At 40.3% G+C, this 18499-nt stretch overlaps 6 protein-coding genes and 1 pseudogene across 8 annotated transcripts; 1 reads left to right on the top strand and 6 right to left on the bottom strand.

Annotated features, from left to right (window-relative positions):
• Positions 1-622: 622 nt before the first annotated feature.
• On the bottom strand, positions 623-2869 carry clec-66 (C-type lectin domain-containing protein). Its single transcript, NM_064345.6, has 6 exons — positions 2749-2869; positions 2463-2689; positions 2192-2388; positions 1954-2144; positions 1042-1242; positions 623-990 (listed from the first exon to the last, which is right to left on the bottom strand). Exons 1-6 carry the CDS (start codon positions 2846-2848, stop codon positions 722-724), a joined length of 1185 nt encoding a protein of 394 aa, NP_496746.1. The 5' UTR covers positions 2849-2869; the 3' UTR covers positions 623-721.
• Positions 2870-3930: 1061 nt separating this feature from the next.
• Positions 3931-5942, bottom strand: clec-65 (C-type lectin domain-containing protein). Its single transcript, NM_064344.7, has 8 exons — positions 5905-5942; positions 5632-5858; positions 5471-5574; positions 5135-5418; positions 4732-4929; positions 4239-4348; positions 4114-4185; positions 3931-4062 (listed from the first exon to the last, which is right to left on the bottom strand). Exons 1-8 carry the CDS (start codon positions 5933-5935, stop codon positions 3970-3972), a joined length of 1119 nt encoding a protein of 372 aa, NP_496745.1. The 5' UTR covers positions 5936-5942; the 3' UTR covers positions 3931-3969.
• An 885-nt stretch (positions 5943-6827) lies between these two features.
• clec-64 (VWFA domain-containing protein) lies at positions 6828-9025 on the bottom strand. Its single transcript, NM_064343.3, has 5 exons — positions 8511-9025; positions 7545-7738; positions 7286-7483; positions 7113-7225; positions 6828-7050 (listed from the first exon to the last, which is right to left on the bottom strand). The coding sequence occupies exons 1-5, from the start codon at positions 8975-8977 to the stop codon at positions 6865-6867; spliced, it is 1158 nt and encodes a 385-aa protein (NP_496744.1). The 5' UTR covers positions 8978-9025; the 3' UTR covers positions 6828-6864.
• Positions 9026-9820: 795 nt separating this feature from the next.
• clec-63 (C-type LECtin) lies at positions 9821-11629 on the bottom strand. The gene is made up of 4 exons (NM_064342.7): positions 11080-11629; positions 10551-10747; positions 10192-10502; positions 9821-10059 (listed from the first exon to the last, which is right to left on the bottom strand). The coding sequence occupies exons 1-4, from the start codon at positions 11625-11627 to the stop codon at positions 9880-9882; spliced, it is 1236 nt and encodes a 411-aa protein (NP_496743.1). The 5' UTR covers positions 11628-11629; the 3' UTR covers positions 9821-9879.
• A 509-nt stretch (positions 11630-12138) lies between these two features.
• Positions 12139-14205, top strand: clec-62 (VWFA domain-containing protein; the record flags this gene model as incomplete). Of its 2 annotated transcripts, none has more annotated exons than NM_064341.7 (7): positions 12139-12327; positions 12369-12482; positions 13010-13113; positions 13161-13456; positions 13516-13713; positions 13771-13883; positions 13936-14205. In NM_064341.7, 7 exons carry the CDS (start codon positions 12169-12171, stop codon positions 14113-14115), a joined length of 1164 nt encoding a protein of 387 aa, NP_496742.1. In that variant the 3' UTR covers positions 14116-14205. The 2 variants fall into 2 exon arrangements, with proteins under 2 accessions (NP_496742.1, NP_496741.1); NM_064340.9 differs by having other exon boundaries at positions 12169-12327; positions 13930-14202.
• A 1045-nt stretch (positions 14206-15250) lies between these two features.
• Positions 15251-16637, bottom strand: F35C5.4 (annotated as a pseudogene). The gene is made up of 9 exons: positions 16617-16637; positions 16194-16379; positions 15875-16134; positions 15752-15829; positions 15650-15697; positions 15560-15604; positions 15466-15504; positions 15366-15407; positions 15251-15302 (listed from the first exon to the last, which is right to left on the bottom strand). Coding segments are annotated over exons 1-9 (771 nt in total).
• A 76-nt stretch (positions 16638-16713) lies between these two features.
• On the bottom strand, positions 16714-18496 carry F35C5.3 (Flocculation protein FLO11-like). The gene is made up of 11 exons (NM_064338.6): positions 18424-18496; positions 18290-18376; positions 18188-18244; positions 17496-18140; positions 17390-17443; positions 17290-17334; positions 17198-17239; positions 17115-17150; positions 17035-17067; positions 16918-16983; positions 16714-16860 (listed from the first exon to the last, which is right to left on the bottom strand). The coding sequence occupies exons 1-11, from the start codon at positions 18487-18489 to the stop codon at positions 16807-16809; spliced, it is 1185 nt and encodes a 394-aa protein (NP_496739.1). The 5' UTR covers positions 18490-18496; the 3' UTR covers positions 16714-16806.
• Positions 18497-18499: the final 3 nt, after the last annotated feature.

The raw sequence follows: 18499 nt of genomic DNA, 5'->3' as shown, positions 1-18499 counted from the left end.
ACACGCTCTTACTAGTAGCTTATTGGCGGCAAACATTGCCGTTCTGCTTTGTGCTCGGCGAGCAGACACAAACAAACGTGTTCTCTATTTGAAGTGCATGTCTGGGGTGCAAAAAATTGCAATATGTTTAGTACAAATTTAAAGGTACGGCAGTGCCCGTATAAATTCTAGTTCAGATAATACATAGAAAATGGATTGTAGTGACCGAATGTACATACATACCTAACTTGTAAAATGTTCTGAAAAGTTCCAAACTAATTTACTAAAAAATGTTATATATTGGATTTTTAGGAGATATCAATGAATAGTAAAAGAAATAAAAAATATTTTGACAGATTACAATTTTTTAAAAGAACAAATGTCAACTGAGATATGAGCTATCAACGTTGAATAATTCTACGCAACACTAATAGAGAAAATACTGATTCAAAACGGAGCCCCTTTTGAAGGCTATACCTAGGCCTACGTTCACCTAGATGTGCCTACTGCGAAATAATTTTTTTTTTCATTTAGGCGAACTTTCAGGAACATTCTGAAACACCAATTATCGGAGCCCACGGAGCCTACTATGACAGTACAATTTTTCAGAAAAAAGCTATCTAAAGTGTCGTGGTTAAAAATTTACATACATTTGAAAACAACAGATAACATAAGATTTAGGGAGTACCGTATTACATTTTATTTTGTCAAGTATCCATAAGAACAATTCATTCATTGGTACTCAAAATTCACAATAATTATCCGTATCACATGCAACGGACTCGCATAGGAACCGGAAAAAGCTTGTGCAACTGATCGGAGTCCATGAAATCGAGCCATCAGAATACTTCATGTCTACAACACACCCGGATCGCTGTGGAGGTGCTCCTGAATTAGGGTTCAATGGCCACAGTGGCTGGCCGCTCGGCTGATCCCACCACCAGGTTCCGTTGTAGTTGGTGAGCCCGTTGTAGAAGGCGTTGATTGTGATTCCCTTCGAGTTGAGGTAGTCTGAAAATTGGAAAAATTGTAGAATAAGCATAAGAGCATCGTATTGTTTACCCCAATTGAACGCTCTCTTCTGTTGGTCAAGCTCGCTGACAAGATATCCATTAGTTGTGAGGGAATGGCAATAGCTTTGAGCGGCGAATTTAGTCATGGCACTGTCTGGACGGTAGAGGCAGACACCGTAGTTAGAGTAAATGTTATCGGATTTCAGTGGGTAGTGATATTGCATCCATCCCGGACGGCAGAAGCAGTTGACTGAAAAAAAAGTTTGTATGATACTAGGCTGCCCCATTACGGTTTGATCTACAAAAAATGCGGGAATTTTTTTCCCAAAAAATGTGACGTCAACACGCTTTTAACCATGCAAAATCAGTTGAAAACTCCCTTCGCTGCATCTCTTCCCCCGCATTTTTTGTAGATCTACGTAGATCACGCCGAAACGAGACACTCTGACCAGGGGTGCGCGGCAAACGAATCGGCAAATCGACAAATTGCCGGAATATAAAATTTCCGGCAAATCGGCGAATCGGCAAATTTCCGATTTGCCTAAAATTTTCGGCAAATTGTGGTTTTGTACTTATTTGTTTTGGAAGTTTCAGAATTTCAATTTCAAATGGCAAAATTAAACGCATCCTTTGAATGTTCCTAAATCTATTTTGAAAATTAAGCATATTCTATGAAAATATGTAGAAAAAACGAGAAAAATTGCACAGTTTTAAGTGCATTCGTCTTATACAAAATCCCTCTAAATATTTCCGGCAAATCTGATAGCCGGCAAACGGCAAGTCGACAATTTGCCGGAATTGAAAATTTCCGGCAAATCGGCAAACCTGCAATTTGCCGGGATTGAAAATTTCCGGCAAATCGGCGAACCTGCAATTTGCCGGGATTGAAAATTTCCGGCAAATCGGCAAACCGGCAAATTGCCGATTTGCCGAATTCCATTGCGATCACACATCAACTCACTTGCCAAAACCGCCTTCTGCAACTCCGCTGTAGTATTTCCATCAGACATAGCAAAAGCCATTCCCTTGCTTGCAATTTTATCACGAAGACTCTGAGTTGTATAACTATCCCCACCAGTGTTTACAGTGATAATCGTAACTCCAGTTGACTTTAGGTAATCCGTCAAGTCTTCTGGATAGGTATGATAGTAGCTGAAATAGTACATAGACTACTAGATAGGATACTCTAGGTAACATACTTATACTTGGAGGTGAATAGTACTACAACCTTTTTATAGTTGTCTCGAAGTCCTCCTGTAGCATTGATCATATTAATAGCCGCTTGAAGTCCAGTATCAATATAGGTCTCATCGGCGCGGGAGAGTGGTGTAACACTGAGCGCTTGAATTTGACTGCTTAGATCGGAGTAGGATTGCAACTTGTAGAAGTCTGCTACCTGAAATATCTAGTTACGGTACTTTTCCTCCTGTTGAACACCTTGCAAATTAACTGTGACTTTATTAAACTCACATCAGTCGCATTCCAGTTATAGGTGATAAATCCGACTCGGGTACTTCTCGGGTCATCATACCCAGTTCCGATTTGCACGAATGGATTGAACAAGTTTGAGATTGTGTTATATACATTATACAGGTTCATATTTTTAGAGTTGTCCACCACGAATACAATATCCAGCCAGAGACGGCTCAAGTCTGATCCGCATGATCGATCGGTGACTGCTTGGGATGGTGAGGCGGCTGGAAAACTTGGAAAATTAAATGTTTTCTCTTCATATTTTTTTTTTTGAAAAACCCACCCAATGCCAGCAAAAATAATGTTAGAATCTGATGCATTTGCAGACGAATAATTTCATACGAAATATATTCACGCCAGGCTCTTTTATTCGCAATTTCCATTGCTGATAAGAGAAACAAATGACGATTGGAGGCAACATGATGATTATTACTCACTAACGAAAAGGTTTTGCGCTTTTGGACGGGGTGTCTGTATAGATTGATGTTTTAACGTAAAGGTCATTTAAAAATACTGATTAGCGGTTCTCTGGTAGTTTGATCACAAAAATCTTTTTTTTTTAATATGTACTCCTGCTGGAGTACATATAAATTTTAATTGAATTCATGTACTTGAAAGTATGATAGATATCCTATTTTACAAAAAAAAGAAAAGAAAAGTAATGTTCTACTAATTTACGAGCACCTACATTTTTAGGTGTTTTGCTGGATTTATAGAAAAAATTTTTTTTGCCAAAGTGGATTCAATCTAATTTTTTTTGAAATAAAACTTTGTATTTTTTCTAATTTTTTAATAATATCGGCAAATTTTGACATCGCTTTATAATTGCCAGAATAGAAAATTTCCGGCAAATCGGCAAATCGGCAAATTGCCGGAATTAAAAATTTCCGGCAAAGCGGCAAACCGGCAAATTGCCGCTTTCCCGAATTTGCCGGAAAAACGGCAATTAGCCGAAAATTTTCGGAAAAATTGATTTTTTTTTATTTTAAATTTCAAAAAGACACAGTTTTAAATGCTTTTGTCTTATAAAAAGATCCCTCTAAATATTTCCAGCAAATCTGATATCCGGCGAATCGGCAATTCGGCAATTTGCCGAAAATGAAAATTTCCGGCAAATCGGCAAACCGGCAATTCGGCGACTTACCGGTATTAAAAATTTCCGGCAAATCGGCAAGCAGGCAAATTGCCGGAATTAAAAATTTCCGGCAAATCGGCAAGCAGGCAAATTGCCGGAATTAAAAATTTCCGGCAAATCGGCAAGCAGGCAAGTTGCCAATTTGCCGAACGGCAATTGCCGCCCACCCCTGATTTCGCACGACTACATTTCTTTGAAAAGTTATATCTCGGTTTATTTGGTTTTGATAAGTACATTATCTCAGAAAAATGAATGGTATAGGCTCGATGATATTTATTGTCCTTAATAATTTAATTTTCAATGTGCTAAATATTCAGAAATTTAAAAGCAATGCGATTAATAATAACTTTATATTTTCTCCACAATTTTTCAAACACCATCACAATAATTATCAGTATCACAAGCGACCTGCTCACAGATGAATCGGAAGTTATTCGCACAGCTCACCGGAGTCCACGCGGTCTGAAAATCCAAGTCTTTCTCAAGCCCTTGTTCTAAAAAAGTTAGCCTTACAGTTCCATCTGAATACTTCATATCAGCAACACAAGCGTTGCGAGTTGGTGGAGCTCCAGAGTTGGGGTCGAGCTAGAAATATAGTTTATAGTTTTCAAGCAAAAAAAATACACAGAAGTGAGTACCGGAATCGGTGATCTATCGTTTGGCTGATCCCAATACCAGTTACCATTGAGATTTAATAGACCATTGTAAAATGCGTTGACCGGTTTAGTGGAGTCGGAATTGACCAAATCTTAAATTCATATTTATTAGGGGAACACGAAATTCTGAGAATGTGTATTGCGCAACATATTTGACGCGCAAAATATCTCGTAGCGAAAACTACCGTAATTCTTTAGAAGAACTACTGTAGCGCTTGTGTCGATTTACGGTAATCGGAAATCATTCATTAATCGAAAAAATATTTTTTGAAAAACCCAAAAATAATTTTGAAAAAACGAAATACTACAGAAAATTCAGAATCGCGTAAATCGACACAAGCGCTACAGTATTCATTTAAAGGATTACTGTAGTTTTTGCTACGAGATATTTTGCGCGTCAAATATGTTGTGCAATACGAATTCTCCGAATTTTGTGTTCCCGTATTATTTCAAAAAAAAAGTCACGAAAATTCACTGAAATTGAAATCCCGCTTCTGTTGATCCAACTCATTCACCAAATAACTCTTCGGACTATATTGTCGACATTTGCTTTTTGCGCCATCTCTACTGGAATAATCGGTTGTGTCAGTGTAAAGGCAAGTTCCGTAGCGATTTTGAAGGTTATTCCATGGATAATTGTATTGGACCCAACCTTGTTCGCAGAAGCAGTTTGCTGAATAACGGAGAAAAGTTACGTGGTGTAAGGCTGCCTCGTTGCGGTTTGATCTACGATAAATGCGGGAATTTTTCCTTCCAGAAAAATGTGACGTCAGCACACTCTTAACCATGCGAAATAAGTTGAAAAGTCTGTCATTTCTCGAAGATCAAACCAAAATGGGACACTTTGGCACCACGTGAGCTGGACCTTTCAAACTTACTATCCGTCATTGCTTTCAAAATCTCTTGGGTAACATTTCCGTCGGCAATTGCGAAGCTCATATTGTCGCTGGCAATCTGCTTGAGATACGCCTGAGTATCGGAACTTGACCCAGTATTCACAGTCACCACCGGGATCCCGCGGCTTTTAAGAATTTTCGACACATCACGAGGTTGATTGCTTTTATAAGATCCATGAACCGATGTAAATACAATTACAATTTTCTTGTAATTGTCACGAAATCCCGCGGTCGCATCAATCATTCCGATTGCGGCGTTAAGACCTCTGAAATCAGATGGCCTAGATTTTTAGATTCCAAAACTCTGCCACCACTTACGTATCCATTCTGCTAGCTGGGGAGCTTGATTGTGGAGTGTATTGGAGGCGCTGAATCTGACTGTTCAAGTCGGCCCAAGATTGAAGTTTGTAGAAGTCTGCGACCTGAAACATTTCATTTTTAGTGTCTCACTCGTACATTAACTATAACTTGAAACTCACATCAGTCGCATTCCAGTTATAGGTGATAAATCCGACTCGGGTACTTCTCGGGTCATCATACCCAGTTCCAATTTGCAGTTGCTTGCTGAACAGACTGGAAATCGTCTGATAGACAAGGTTCATACTTCCTATTTTGCAGTTGTCAATGACAAATACCACATCCAGCCAAAGTTTGTTGGCGTTCGTGCCGCATCGTCTGTCACTGACGGATAGAGTTGGCGATGCTGCTGAAAGTATATTGACCCGTAAAAAACAGTCCTTAGAAAATCTTACCCAGACAGAGCAACACAAGCACTTTCCACATGGCGCTGCTGAAAAATGAAGAAGCAGTTTCGATCGTCTTTTAAACTTTTTTGCAATGCAATCAGTCTCATTATTGACATTTGATAATGAGTATTAGTTTGACATCATTGTGTGGTTCGACTTTCTGATAAATTAAAAGGCATGTGTCTTCAAATTAACTGTTATGTATATTCCCTATAGTTATGAAGAAAAATATTTCTGTGTCGGCATTGATTCGGATATTGTTTTACGAAACATTAGTGGGATTTTATACAAAATAGGCACATATTGAGGTCCCGAACACCATTAAAGGTGGAGTACCGAAATTTGAGACTTTGTTTTTTTAGACCCAAAATGACCCAAAACTACCGAATTTCGTAATGAGACGTTTCGAAAATTCCTCGAAAAAAAAAGTTATGGAGGTTCAAAATTATGAAAAAAAGGCTAGTTTTTTAGCTAATTGTAAAATCAAAATTTTTGTCAACTTCTCGGTGTCACAGCATATTTAATTTAAACTGTTTAATAAATATTATGTTCTTTTATTAGGAGTTTATTCGTTGATTTGAGTACATTCAAGGTCTGTGAGACACAAAAATGTAATTTTTGTTTGTGCCCCACTGGCCGAAAAAGGACTTAAATCAACGAATAAACTCCTAGTAAAAGACCACAATATCTATTAAAGAGTGACAATTGAATCAAAAATTAAGTTCCAAACAATGTTATTTTAGCTGAAAATAATCCTTTTTTCTAGAACTTTGAACCGCCATAACTTTTTTAAAAGAAATTTTCAAAACGTTTCAATACGAAATTCGGTTTTTTGGGTAATTTTGGCTCCAAAACAGCAAAGTCTCAGATTTCGATACTCTATACTACCTAAGTACGATTTTCTGAAAATTGGTAAACTTCGATAAGCAAACTAATTCAAAATACATACATATATGTACAATAAATTCAATCACAATATTTATCAGTATCACATGATGCAACTTCACACATATAATTCTCATTTTCTCGGTATCCATTGATGTTTTGCCATCCGACGTCTAGATTCGAGTTATGCTGATGATTAACGACAACGGTGTTGGTGAATGGGGTGTTCGGATATGTTGGATTCCAATGCGAGTAACTTCCATTTTGCTGGAATTACAGTATATTGAGTTGCCAGACAGAGAGGAAAAATAAAGCTAAAGCTGTTATACCAAAATGAGTGGGTGTCCTTCTGGCTGCTGCCATCTCCATGCTCCGTTGACATAGCTCAACCCGGTGTGATAAGCGTAAGGTTCAGTGAATTCAGCATTGTTCAGAGCTATTCCTGGAATTCTAAATATTGTGCAAAGTCTTTGGCACTGGAAAACTTGTATGAATGACTCACTGAACAAAAAATCATGCTTCCGATCATCAAACTCGGTTACAAGGTAACCATATTTAATGCTATTCTGGCAAGCGATCTTTGCACTTGCCCATGATGCAGTTATAGTTTCGGCTCGGATGCAAATTCCAAATTTATAAGACTTCTCGTCGTCATAGCTTGGCCTGTATTGAATCCAAGTTCTTGGACAGAAACAGTTTGCTGAAATCAAACCATTTTAAATTTTTTGTAAAATTCCACCACTAAGAAAGAGAAAACGTACTCTGAAGAGCGGCTGCCTGAATTTTGCCGACCAAATTGGGATCTCTAGACTTGAATGACATATTTGGTGATGCGATTTTTGAGAGCTTGCTCAGTAGGAGCCCATCTCCATCTGGGTCAAAAGCGACGGTTGCGATCGCTACTCCAGATGATCTCAGACGTTTTGCAATGTTTAGGGGGTCTTCTCCATCTTCTCTGGAAAAACTTTTTTTTTCGGCAAACGACTTTTCCGGCAAATCGGATCAAATTGCCGGAGTTGGAATTTTTGTCAAACCGGCAAACTTTCGGAATGAAAATTTCCTGCGAATCGGCAAATTTACCGGAATAAAAATTTCCGGCAAATCGGCAAATTTTCAGCAAATTTCCGGAAAATCGCAAATCAGCAAATTTCCGGCAAATCGGCAAATTTCCGGAATAAATATTTCCGGCAAATCAGCGAATTTCCGGCAAATCGGCAAATTTCCGGAATAAAAATTTCGGGCAAATTGTGGTCTTGCACATTTTTTTTTTGGAAATTTCAGAATTTCAATTTTAATCGGCAAAAATGTACGTATCCTATGAATGTTTCTACATCTATTTTGAGTAGAATGCAAATTCTATAAAAATATATTAAGAAAACGGGGTAAAATTTCAAAAAGGCAGAGTTTTATGTGTTTTCATCTTAAAAAAAATCGCTCTAAACATTTCCGGCAAACTTCCGGCAATTTGCCAATTTATCGAATTTGTGAACAAAAAAATTTGCTGAAAATGATAATGATATATTTTCCGGCAATTTGAAAACATGCAGATTGCCGGAATGGAAAAGTTCCGGCAAACCGGCAAGTTGCCGATTTGCCGAACTGCAAACCCTGATTCAAACTACATACCGTTTGAAACGTTTATGAGTTTTTCTTTTCCAAATATTGGCAAGAAATTGTATATAAACTAATTTTAGTTTAACTTTCAAAAAACAAATCTAAGCTTCTACCTGTAAGCTGAAGCATAAACCACAACCAATCGATTATAATTCTCTCTAACTCCATTCATCCTTCCATTGTAAAGAACACTCTCAGCCATCCCAAGCCCTTTCGCCAGGAACGAATCATCAGAGTCACTGACCTCATTGAGAAACGAGAAAAGCGTCTGATAGACGTCATCGGCCGACTGAAACTGATTCAAGTCAGCGACAACTGTAGCCTCACTATTATAAGTGAGTATGCTAAGCCTGGTAGATCTTGGATCAGAATAGTCCGTTCCAATTCTTGGGCCACTTGCAAATGTGGTCGCAATATTGGCTGCAACTTCTGTGATTCCTTCGTTTGTCATGCCTTTCGAGTTATCCACGACTATAACGATGTCTAGCCAAAGGTTATTCCAGTTACTTCCACAGTTGCGATCAGTTGAAGCTTGGGTTGTTGCAAAAGCAGTGAAAATGGCAAGTAGGTTTAGTAACATTGCTGGAAATTTTGGAGCTTCATAGCTTCAGCTTCATATACCGAAAAACTGTAAAAATGCATTCAAAATAATTGCAGTAAGTTTGAAAACCAATTTTCAAAAAAACGCCAAACAACAGAAAATTGACAAAAAGCAGGCATGCAGGCAGATAAATAGGCATGTGTGCGTGCCTGTTTTTCATGAGAAACCAAAACATGCCTACCTGCCTGAACAATATGGAAAAAAGTAAACTTGAATGTGGAAAAGTAAGGAAATGATGATATTCTGAAAATAATCTTTTATGAGTTTTTTTTTTCGAGGGATTAGCATTTCCACACGGGTGTGCACACATTATTTGCTCAATGATAACGAAATTTAGTGATTTTCGATGCAATCGAATTTGTAATTAATTTTAGTTTTGGGTAGGTGAAAGTGAAAGGTTAAGAGCTTTTAACATTTATATTTTTGAGAAAATGTTGATTTTTTAACGGGGTTCTGGCCTTCCTCATTACATTTTTCTCGCTCCATTGACAAGCCGGACAACGGGTGGGATAGTCGTGTACTCTACACGGACAAATGCATTCAGCTTTACAACTAAAACCGAGCCGCGACGCGCCGTAAATCTACCCCAGATATGTCCGAGCCAAAATGGCCTAGTTCGGTAAACTATTGAAACTTGAACACAACTTTCAGTCTGTCTTCTTTGTATTTTGTAGTTTGATTTGCGGACAACACAACTGTGAGGGGATGAATCTACAATATAAGTTTTACTACACTTCAGAAATTATTTAAACAGTATTATATTTCTTGATTTTTTCCATTCGACAAATTATTTTAATGTGAAAGCAAATTAAAAAAAAAATTCATCATTAAAGCCTTTATACCGCAACAGGAACCTTACAAAAAAAATTAGTGTAGCTAAATTAACAATACTTGTCGGTATCACAGGAAGCGACTTCGCACATGTAGTACTCAGCAACACTGTATGCGTTGATGTTCTGCCATCCAACAGTGAGATCCGAGCTGAATTGCTGCTCAACGACTCCGATGTTGCTGGTGAAGGACTTTGGATAGGATGGGTTCCATTTGGAGTAGCCGCTCATCTGAAAATTGATTAGGCTTATCATCCGAACAATGTTCAATTTTTCGTTATCACTTCTAGTGATTTGATCTTTTTCAAGGTTCAATACGACTATCATCATCTTACATCATTACGTGACAACGGCAAAACTTACTGGCTTGAGTGGGTATCCAGCTGGTTGCTGCCAATTCCATCCTCCGTTCACATAACTCAATCCGATGTGATAGATGTATGGAGCTTGGAAGGCGGTGTTGTTCTGGGCGACTCTGAAGAGGAAGTTGTGCTTCTGTCCGTCGTACTCGGCGGCGAGGAATCCGTTCTTGGCGAGGTTCTGGCACGCGAACTTGGCAGCGGTCCAGGATGAGGAGATGGTGGCGGGGCGGATGCACACTCCGTATTTGTAAGAGTTCTCGTCGTCGAAGTTCGACTTGTATTGGGTCCACAAGTTCGGGCAGAAGCAGTTGGCTGTAATTTTGAAATTTTATGTATTGGTAGAACAACTAAGGATCTTACTTTGAAGAGCAGCTCCTTGAAGTTCTCCAACCAAGTTCAAGTCCTTGGAGGTGAAAGCGTAGTTTGGCGAGGCGATGTTGGTGAGTCCGGCGAGAAGAGCCTCATCTCCGTCCTGGTCGAAGGCAACGGTGGAGACAACGACTCCGGAGGACTTGAGACGATCGGCGACTGGAATGGGGTCGAGCTCGCCTTCTCCCCTGAAACGTAGGAGTGTGTAATTACTTTAAATATTTGGGTGCTCTCTATTTTTGTCTGATCTTCAGAAATTCCTAAATGCTCCCTTTACCGAAGTTTCCGCAGAGTTGAAGGATCCAACAGAAGTACGACGTTTTGGTTGGAATTGATGTAAGCTTAAATTTAACCTAAGCTGTAAGCCTAAGCTTAGTAAGGTAAGAGCATAGGTTAATTTATAATCCGATTCGACCATGCGTATTTGTTCAAAGTTCTAGTAATCGCATCAAAACCCTCTCAAGACGAAATAGATGAATTTTAACAGACAAGAAAGAAAGTATTCTACGTAAGTTCTTACTTGTAAGCTGAAGCGTAGACAACGACGAGTCTCTTGTAGTTCGATCGAACTCCATTGGTTCTTCCGGATTGGAGCACATTCTCTGCGGCACCGATTCCTTTAGCCAGGAAAGAGTCGTCGGAGTTGCTGACCTGGTTGAGAGTAGAGAAAACCGATTGGTAGAGGTCGTCGATCGATTGAAGGAGGTTCAAGTCAGCGACGATAGTGGATCTTCCGTTATAGGTGACAAGTCCGAGTCTGGTGGATCTTGGGTCGGAGTACTGGTTTCCGATTCTGGTTCCGTTTCCGAAGACGGTGACGATGTTGGCGGCGATTTCGGTGATTCCTTCATTGGTCATACCCTTGGAGTTGTCGACGACGACGACAACATCAAGCCAAAGGTTGGTCAAGTCTCCACCGCATTCACGGTCGACATTTGAGCCCCCTGGAGTTGGTGGTGGTGTTGATGGTGTTGGTCCTTGTGTTGCTCCTGTTTGCCATGATGTAGTGCTATCTTGTGCGGAGGCAAGAGCCACAAGGGTCAGTGCCAAGCTCACCAGTTTGAACATGGCTGAAAACATAATAATACTAATAATAATATTAAATTGAATTTGTTTAAAAACTTGAAAAGAAGCCAACTAACGATGAGAAAATGATGAGAACTGCTTGGGAGGGGGCGTATTTTAAGACAATTTTCGTATGCTCCCCCATCACTGATAACACCTTATCACCAGGAGGTGCAGCATACATTTCAAAACCGATGGCTATTAAATTTTTTAGAATTAAAGATAGCAGGAAGGACTGATGGGTGTTGTTAATTGAAATTTCGTGTTGAAAAGTTTAAACAACCCCACCCAACTAATCGACTTAACTGAAAATTTTTAGAATGTTTGTTTATAATTTGAACTTGAACTTTAATTAGATTTGGCCTTTAGCGCAACTTATCGTCTACCAAAATGTCACCAGCACCTTTTGATTAATTATAACAATCTTATGTTAGTAAATGACGTTTGCGGGCTTCTTATCATTACTGAATTTGTCATTCATTTTCAAAGTAGTTTTTTAATTGATTTTTGTTTGTGACATCAATTAAGTAAAGTTCATCTTCAGATGCTTATTGGGCTTCTTCTACTTTTTCTGCTCTCCGTCACCTACGGCCAGGTGCCTCCCACGGATAGAAACTGCGGTCATGACCTGGCGAATCTCTGGTTGGACGTAGTCGTTGTAGTCGACAACTCGGCTCCGATGACACAAGAGGGGCTTACAGAGGTTTGTTTTCTCTCTGAAATCAATTACGAAATTGTTATCAGGTGGCTGCCCAAATTGTGACAGTGTTTGGCGCTGGCACGAGGATTGGGACGAATTATATCGATAAAAGGACAACCCGAGTTGGATTGGTTACCTACAACACTGAGGCAACAATTGTAAGAGCGGGAATCGCAAATGTTACCTGGGCTTGGGGGCCTTTGCCTGCCTATACCAGCACGTGATGTCAGGCTGTCCCATTACGTTTTGATCTACAAAAAATGCGGGAATTTTTTGCCCAAAAAAAGTGACGTCAGCAAGTTCTTAACCATGCGATATCAGTTGAAAACTATGCGTCTCTTCTCCCGCTTTTTTTGTAGATCTATGTAGATCGAGCCGAAATGAGACACTCTGACACCACGTGAGGTGTGCGATGGAGCACCGTTCCTCGCTCATCACGTGATGCCAGAGTGTACCATTTCGGGTTGATCTACCATAAATGCGGGACTTTAGACGCAGACTTTAGAACTGATTTCACAGCTTGCTGACGTCGCATTTTCCTGGGAAAACATCCCGCATTTTTTGAAGATCAACCCGTGATGGGACAGCCTGACATCACGTGCAATAGTGTGAGCTCGGACTTAAATGGAGCAAGTCTGTAGCATCATAACAGAACCTAACTTAAGTTTTAACCAAGTGTTTTCAGCAAGCCGATCTAAATCGCTTCCAGTCGCCAGATGATCTTTTCAGCACGGTATTTCAAATTCTTCCGAATGACCTGAGCACTTCAGAAGATGTTTTCCTAGCGAAGTGAGTTTTTCATACCTTTAAACCATTCCAAGTCCCATGATTTCCAGAGGAATCGGAGCAGCTGAGCAACTCCTGGCCGCTGGTCGCAAGAACAACACTCGCAAAAACTACAAGCAAATGGTGATTGTCTATGCATCCGCTTATAATGATGAAGGTGAAGAGGATCCTAGGCCTATCGCTGAACGGCTTAAGGCGTCTGGTGTTAGCATCGCAACTGTCGCTTTTGATCAGACTGGAGATGAAGAGATGATCAAGCTGATTGGAGAAATTGCGACGCCGGGTTTCAATTTTACGAATGAAGATGAAAATCTGGTTAAGGAAATTCAAACTGCAATGATTCAGAGTAAGACTGAAAATTCCAAAAGTTTTTTTCCAAAAGTTATCGTTAGCTAATTTTTTCAGCCAACTGCTACTGCTCAAACCTTTGGACTCAATACCGAGAAACATTCGAGGACCCTCATTCTTCAAAATTCGGAGTTTGCCTGCGCCCGGTGGCTCTGACAGCTGGCTGGACCCCAGCAAAGTTTGCGTGTCAGAATATGATCCAGACGGGGTACATGGTCACCGAGTATGATCAGAAGAAGCATGACTATGTTTTCAGTAAGTTAAATTAGATTTTTTTAAAGGTTCGAGGTGCATCAATTGTTTTTTTTTCATAACTTGTCCGCAACGACACTTCATTCCCCGAGCCCTATGTGTATCACATCGGACTGAGCTATGTGAATGGAGGATATGCGTGGCAACAACCTGTGGGTCACGCGTTGGTGCCGGTAAGTCCCTTCCCATAATCTGCCAAAGTTCTTATCCCTGTATCAGTTCCAGCTTAACGATAGCCTATGGAATCCAGGATTCCCTACACAATCATCTACGACCACCGCCGTCCTCAATCAGCAATCCAGCAGTGCTTTCAGAGTGGGATGGCAGAATGTCAACCAGTATACGGTGTCCGAGAGATATGTTTGTGAAGTTGCCGCGTGTGATACGTCTACATATTGTGAATAATGGAATTAATTACATAAGTTACAGACATAATTCCATTTGAAATCGGTTATAATTGAATGTATACTGTAATGAAATTCAAAGCAAAATATTTTTACTTTTTTTCACGGGGCTCTGGTCTTCCTCCTTTGCATTTTTCGCGCTCCATTGACAATCGCCCGCCGGACAACGCGTGGGAAAGTCGTGTACTCCACAACTAAAATCGAGCCGCGACGCGACACGCAACGCGCCGTAAATCTACCCCAATTATGGCCGAACCAAAATGGCCTAGTTCGGCAAACTCTTCCATTTCAATGTACGAGGGAAGCCAGATATCCGTGTTTTTGTTTAGTGTTACAGTGCTCCAGTTAATCACGGTTACGAAAATTTCCAAAATTTTCAAAACTAGGACCCGCGAGGTGTCGGCCGCTCTTACAAAAAGAACAGCAGTTACCCTATGTATTCTATGACCACAATATGACTAACGCCCCAAACAGGATTTGCGACACTTTTACGACTCTCGGCGACACAGTTTTTCTCTCCTTCCGGTATTATGTAATCATAAAACAGGTAAGACATTTTGTTGAAGAGCCATAAAAGTGATGCGTGTGTTTCATGATAAACATAACAGTTGCGTTGGAAATCATGAAATGATAGTGTAATGGAATATCGAAAGTTTTGCAGTAAAGTTCACCTGTTTGAATAAAAGGGGGAAAATATGCAATTCAAACGGGACACGGGGTTCTGGCTTCCCTCATAAATTAAAATGGTAGAATTTAGGCCGAACTAGGCCATTTTGGCTCGGCCATATCTGGGGTAGATTTACGGCGCGTTGCGTGTCGCGTCGCGGCTCGGTTTTAGTTGTAAAACTAAATGTATTTGTCCGTGTGGAGTACACGATTTTCCCACGCGTTGTCCGGCGGGCGATTGTCAATGGAGCGCAAAAAAGTGAGGGGAACTGTACCTGTTCCTGAATACCTCATATGTAGTGATTTAATAAAAGCAAAACATTTAAAGCTACAAATTTTTACAATTTGAACAGGCTTTATTATTCAGGTTCAAAAATATTCAAAAATTAGTAACATTTACGAATTTGTTCATACTCTATTAATTACCGATCTCAATTGCCACTAATTTCAAATTTTGCGTTTTCACCAAATTAATGGTTGATAAGCTGATGGAACGTCATTGAAAATTGGAGAAAGTGGATTCTGAATTTTTTTTTATATTTTACAATGTGATACGGGCTGGTCTTGCTCAACAAAAAACTCTACCTTTTCCTCGTTGCTAGGTACAGCAGGATTTTGGCTGAAAATCTGAAACAAAACATGTTTTTTTTTGGATTTTACTTGAAATATTATAAAAAAATGTTACCGGTGGCAAGTTGACTGGTACTTGTTCGAAAATTGGCTCCTGAAATCCAAAAAAGTTTCATAAAATAAAAGTTCAATATCAGAAGGGCACTCACCAGGCTAATCGTAGTAGTGAGAATAGGTGGGTAGGTGATAGGAGCCTGAAATTAACAGCAATTTTTAAACTTCAGGGATCAAGTTTATACCAAATTGATGGTGGTAGTAGTTGGAGCAGGCGGATAGGTTATGGGCGGCTAAAAGTAAAAAGGTTGTTGTGGCAGGAGTTTGCTCAAAAATGGAAGACTTACCAATGTGGCTTTTGTAGTAGGAGCCGTGCTCACACCCGATATGTCTTGAGATGTTGGCACTGTTGAAAGAAGTGTCGACTGAAAATTTTGTTATCAGAAAGCGGCCTCCAAATATTAGTTTACCAATGTGATAGTTGATTCTCCTAGAGTTGGTCCGGTAGTAGTAGGAGGTGATGACGTGGCAACTGCAGGAGTTGACGGGGTCACAGTAGGATAGTTCGTAGTTACTTGTGACCCACTTGATGCAGAAGACGTGAGACCTGACGAGAACGTTGAAGTTGGAGCTCCTGAGGTTACTGTAGCTATTGATGCCGTTGGTGATACGGTAGTCGACGCAATTGTGGATAGAATAGTTTGGGACGTGGCTACGGTAGTGAGGACACCTACTGTGGAAGTTGGTGGAGTTATGGATACTGTAGTAGTTGGTGACGTGGCGACTTACTGTAGTTACTCTGACTGGTGTAGAATCAGGAGACACTGATCTAGATGTGCGTTCAGAGGTGCTTTGGGATTCTGATACAGCTGAACTTTGAGTGAATGTGTTGCCAACTGTTGCTCCATCCTCAGGACGGGAGCTAGAAGGACTTGAACTTGAAGAGGTTGAAGGTTCCGATTGTATAATGGCAACCTGAAAAATGACAGTTCTACAGGAGGCAACACAAAATTGAGGATTTCCGTAAGGTACCACAAGATTTAAGGATTCCAAAAAATTTCTCAAAAACTGTGAGAACTACAGTAACCCAGATTATTATTTCTTGAAGGATGACTTTCACTATAGCTACAGTAATACTACAGTACCATCCCCGACAACAGTAGTATTACAGTACTCCCGTCCAAGGATCTCTAGCTTCTATAAACTCCTCACCGTTGCTGTGGAAGCCCCCATCGCTACCGTCCCTGATTCCAACACGGCTTGACCATCTTCTTCCTGAAATTACACAAATATTGCCTGCACTTCAACTATTTATCATGTGAATCATTCCAAGAACAAGAACACGTTTCATTTGAAATGGACAAAGGACAGGAAATTAGAATTTAGAAATGTCTCCCTCCTCTCACTTTAATATATCTTCTCTTTCTGGCCGGTGCACGTTTGTCCCCGCTCTTGTCTTGAAAAAATATATAATATTTTTTAATGAAGTTATAGTCGAAATCCTAATCCTTACCGTCTTTTCGTCTTTGTTTTCATCAGTCTTCTCTTCCTCGCTGTCTTTTGTCGGATGTTTGCAGATCTAGAATTATCGAGAAAAAAAAGTTCGGTTCTGAATTTTTCGCATACAAACCTGCTCCGTTGTGGCTTCCAAATTAGTGCTACCCTATAAGAAAACTAGAGTTTGGAAGATACTTTTTACAGGAAACTTACAGTCTGATCTACACCACCAATAATCGTAGCAGAAGCCTGAAAAACTATCGAAACTTTTAGTATTTATATAAAAGAAAGTGTACCGTCGCCTGGGACGCTGGATCGGTTACTGTTTCCGCCTGGTCCTGCAAGCTCAGAAGTTTTTTTTGCAAAAAAAAATTTTACTTAGACTTACCGTATGACCAGTTGGTTCTGATGCCTCCGTAGTATCACAAGGCTCCTGCAACAACAAACGGGTTAATACTGTGGATTTGTTTTCGGAAGTTCCAGCTCACCGATTCTCCCACTGTTGATCCTCCAGTAGGTGCTTCCGTAGTGTCGCAAGGGTCCTGGAATGAACTTATCATCATCTTCACTCTCAGTTCTAAATCTACAGCTCACCGATTCTCCAGGAGTCACAGCAGTAGTCCCGTTCTCTTCAGTAGCTTCAGAAGCTTTGGTTGCTTCTACAGTAGTCTCCTGCGGCACTACAGTAGTATCCTGTGATACAGTAGTATCCTGTGATACAGTTGTATCCTGTGATGCCGTAGTCTCCTGTGATACAGTAGTATCCTGTGATACAGTAGTCTCCTGTGATACAGTAGTCTCCTGCGATAGAGTAGTCTCCTGCGATACCGTAGTATCCTGCGATACAGTACTTTCCTGTGATACAGTTGTGTCCGGTGATACATTAGTCTCGTGCGATACAGAAGTCTCCTGCGATACAGTAGTATCTTGCGATACAGTAGTCTCCTGCGATACAGTACTCTCCTGTGATACAGTAGTATCCTGTGATACAGTTGTATCCTGTGATACAGTAGTCTCCTGAGATACAGTAGTATCTTGCGATACAGTAGTCTCCTGCGATACAGTATTCTCCTGTGATACAGTAGTCCCCTGAGATACAGTAGTCTCCTGCGATTCGCCACTTCTTACAGTAGTATCTTGTCCTACAGTAGTCTCATGAGTCTCAGCACCCTCGGAAGTAGCTTCCTGGGCTACAGTGGTCTCATGGGCTTTGGTAGGCTCTGCTGTAGTGTCAGCTGTCTGAAATTCGTGTACCACGTTACTTTCACCTTTTTCTTTGAACTTACCGTGGGAGCATCGGTCGCAGTTATTGGCGGAATAGACTGAAGAGGAGTTGTCGATGGCTGGAAATTTTTGAATTTCGAGAGCACATCCCTTCAAAAGCTCACCCTAATTGCTCCCATCTGCTCAAGAATAAGCTGGTTTATTGCGTCCATCAGTTCTTCGACGAAAGTTACAAAAATTTTATTGAAATCCTGGAAAACTCAATTAGAAGAGCATCCTGTGAAGACTTTGAACTCACCACAGGTGCTGTATCCGCAGATTTGGCAAATGCCACGAATAAAAGAAAGACTAGAGACAGCTTCATATTACTTTTT

This window comes from Caenorhabditis elegans, chromosome II (genome assembly GCF_000002985.6).
Source record: "Caenorhabditis elegans chromosome II".
Classification (NCBI taxonomy): domain Eukaryota; kingdom Metazoa; phylum Nematoda; class Chromadorea; order Rhabditida; family Rhabditidae; genus Caenorhabditis; species Caenorhabditis elegans.
This window is presented reverse-complemented; position numbering and strand designations above follow the sequence as displayed.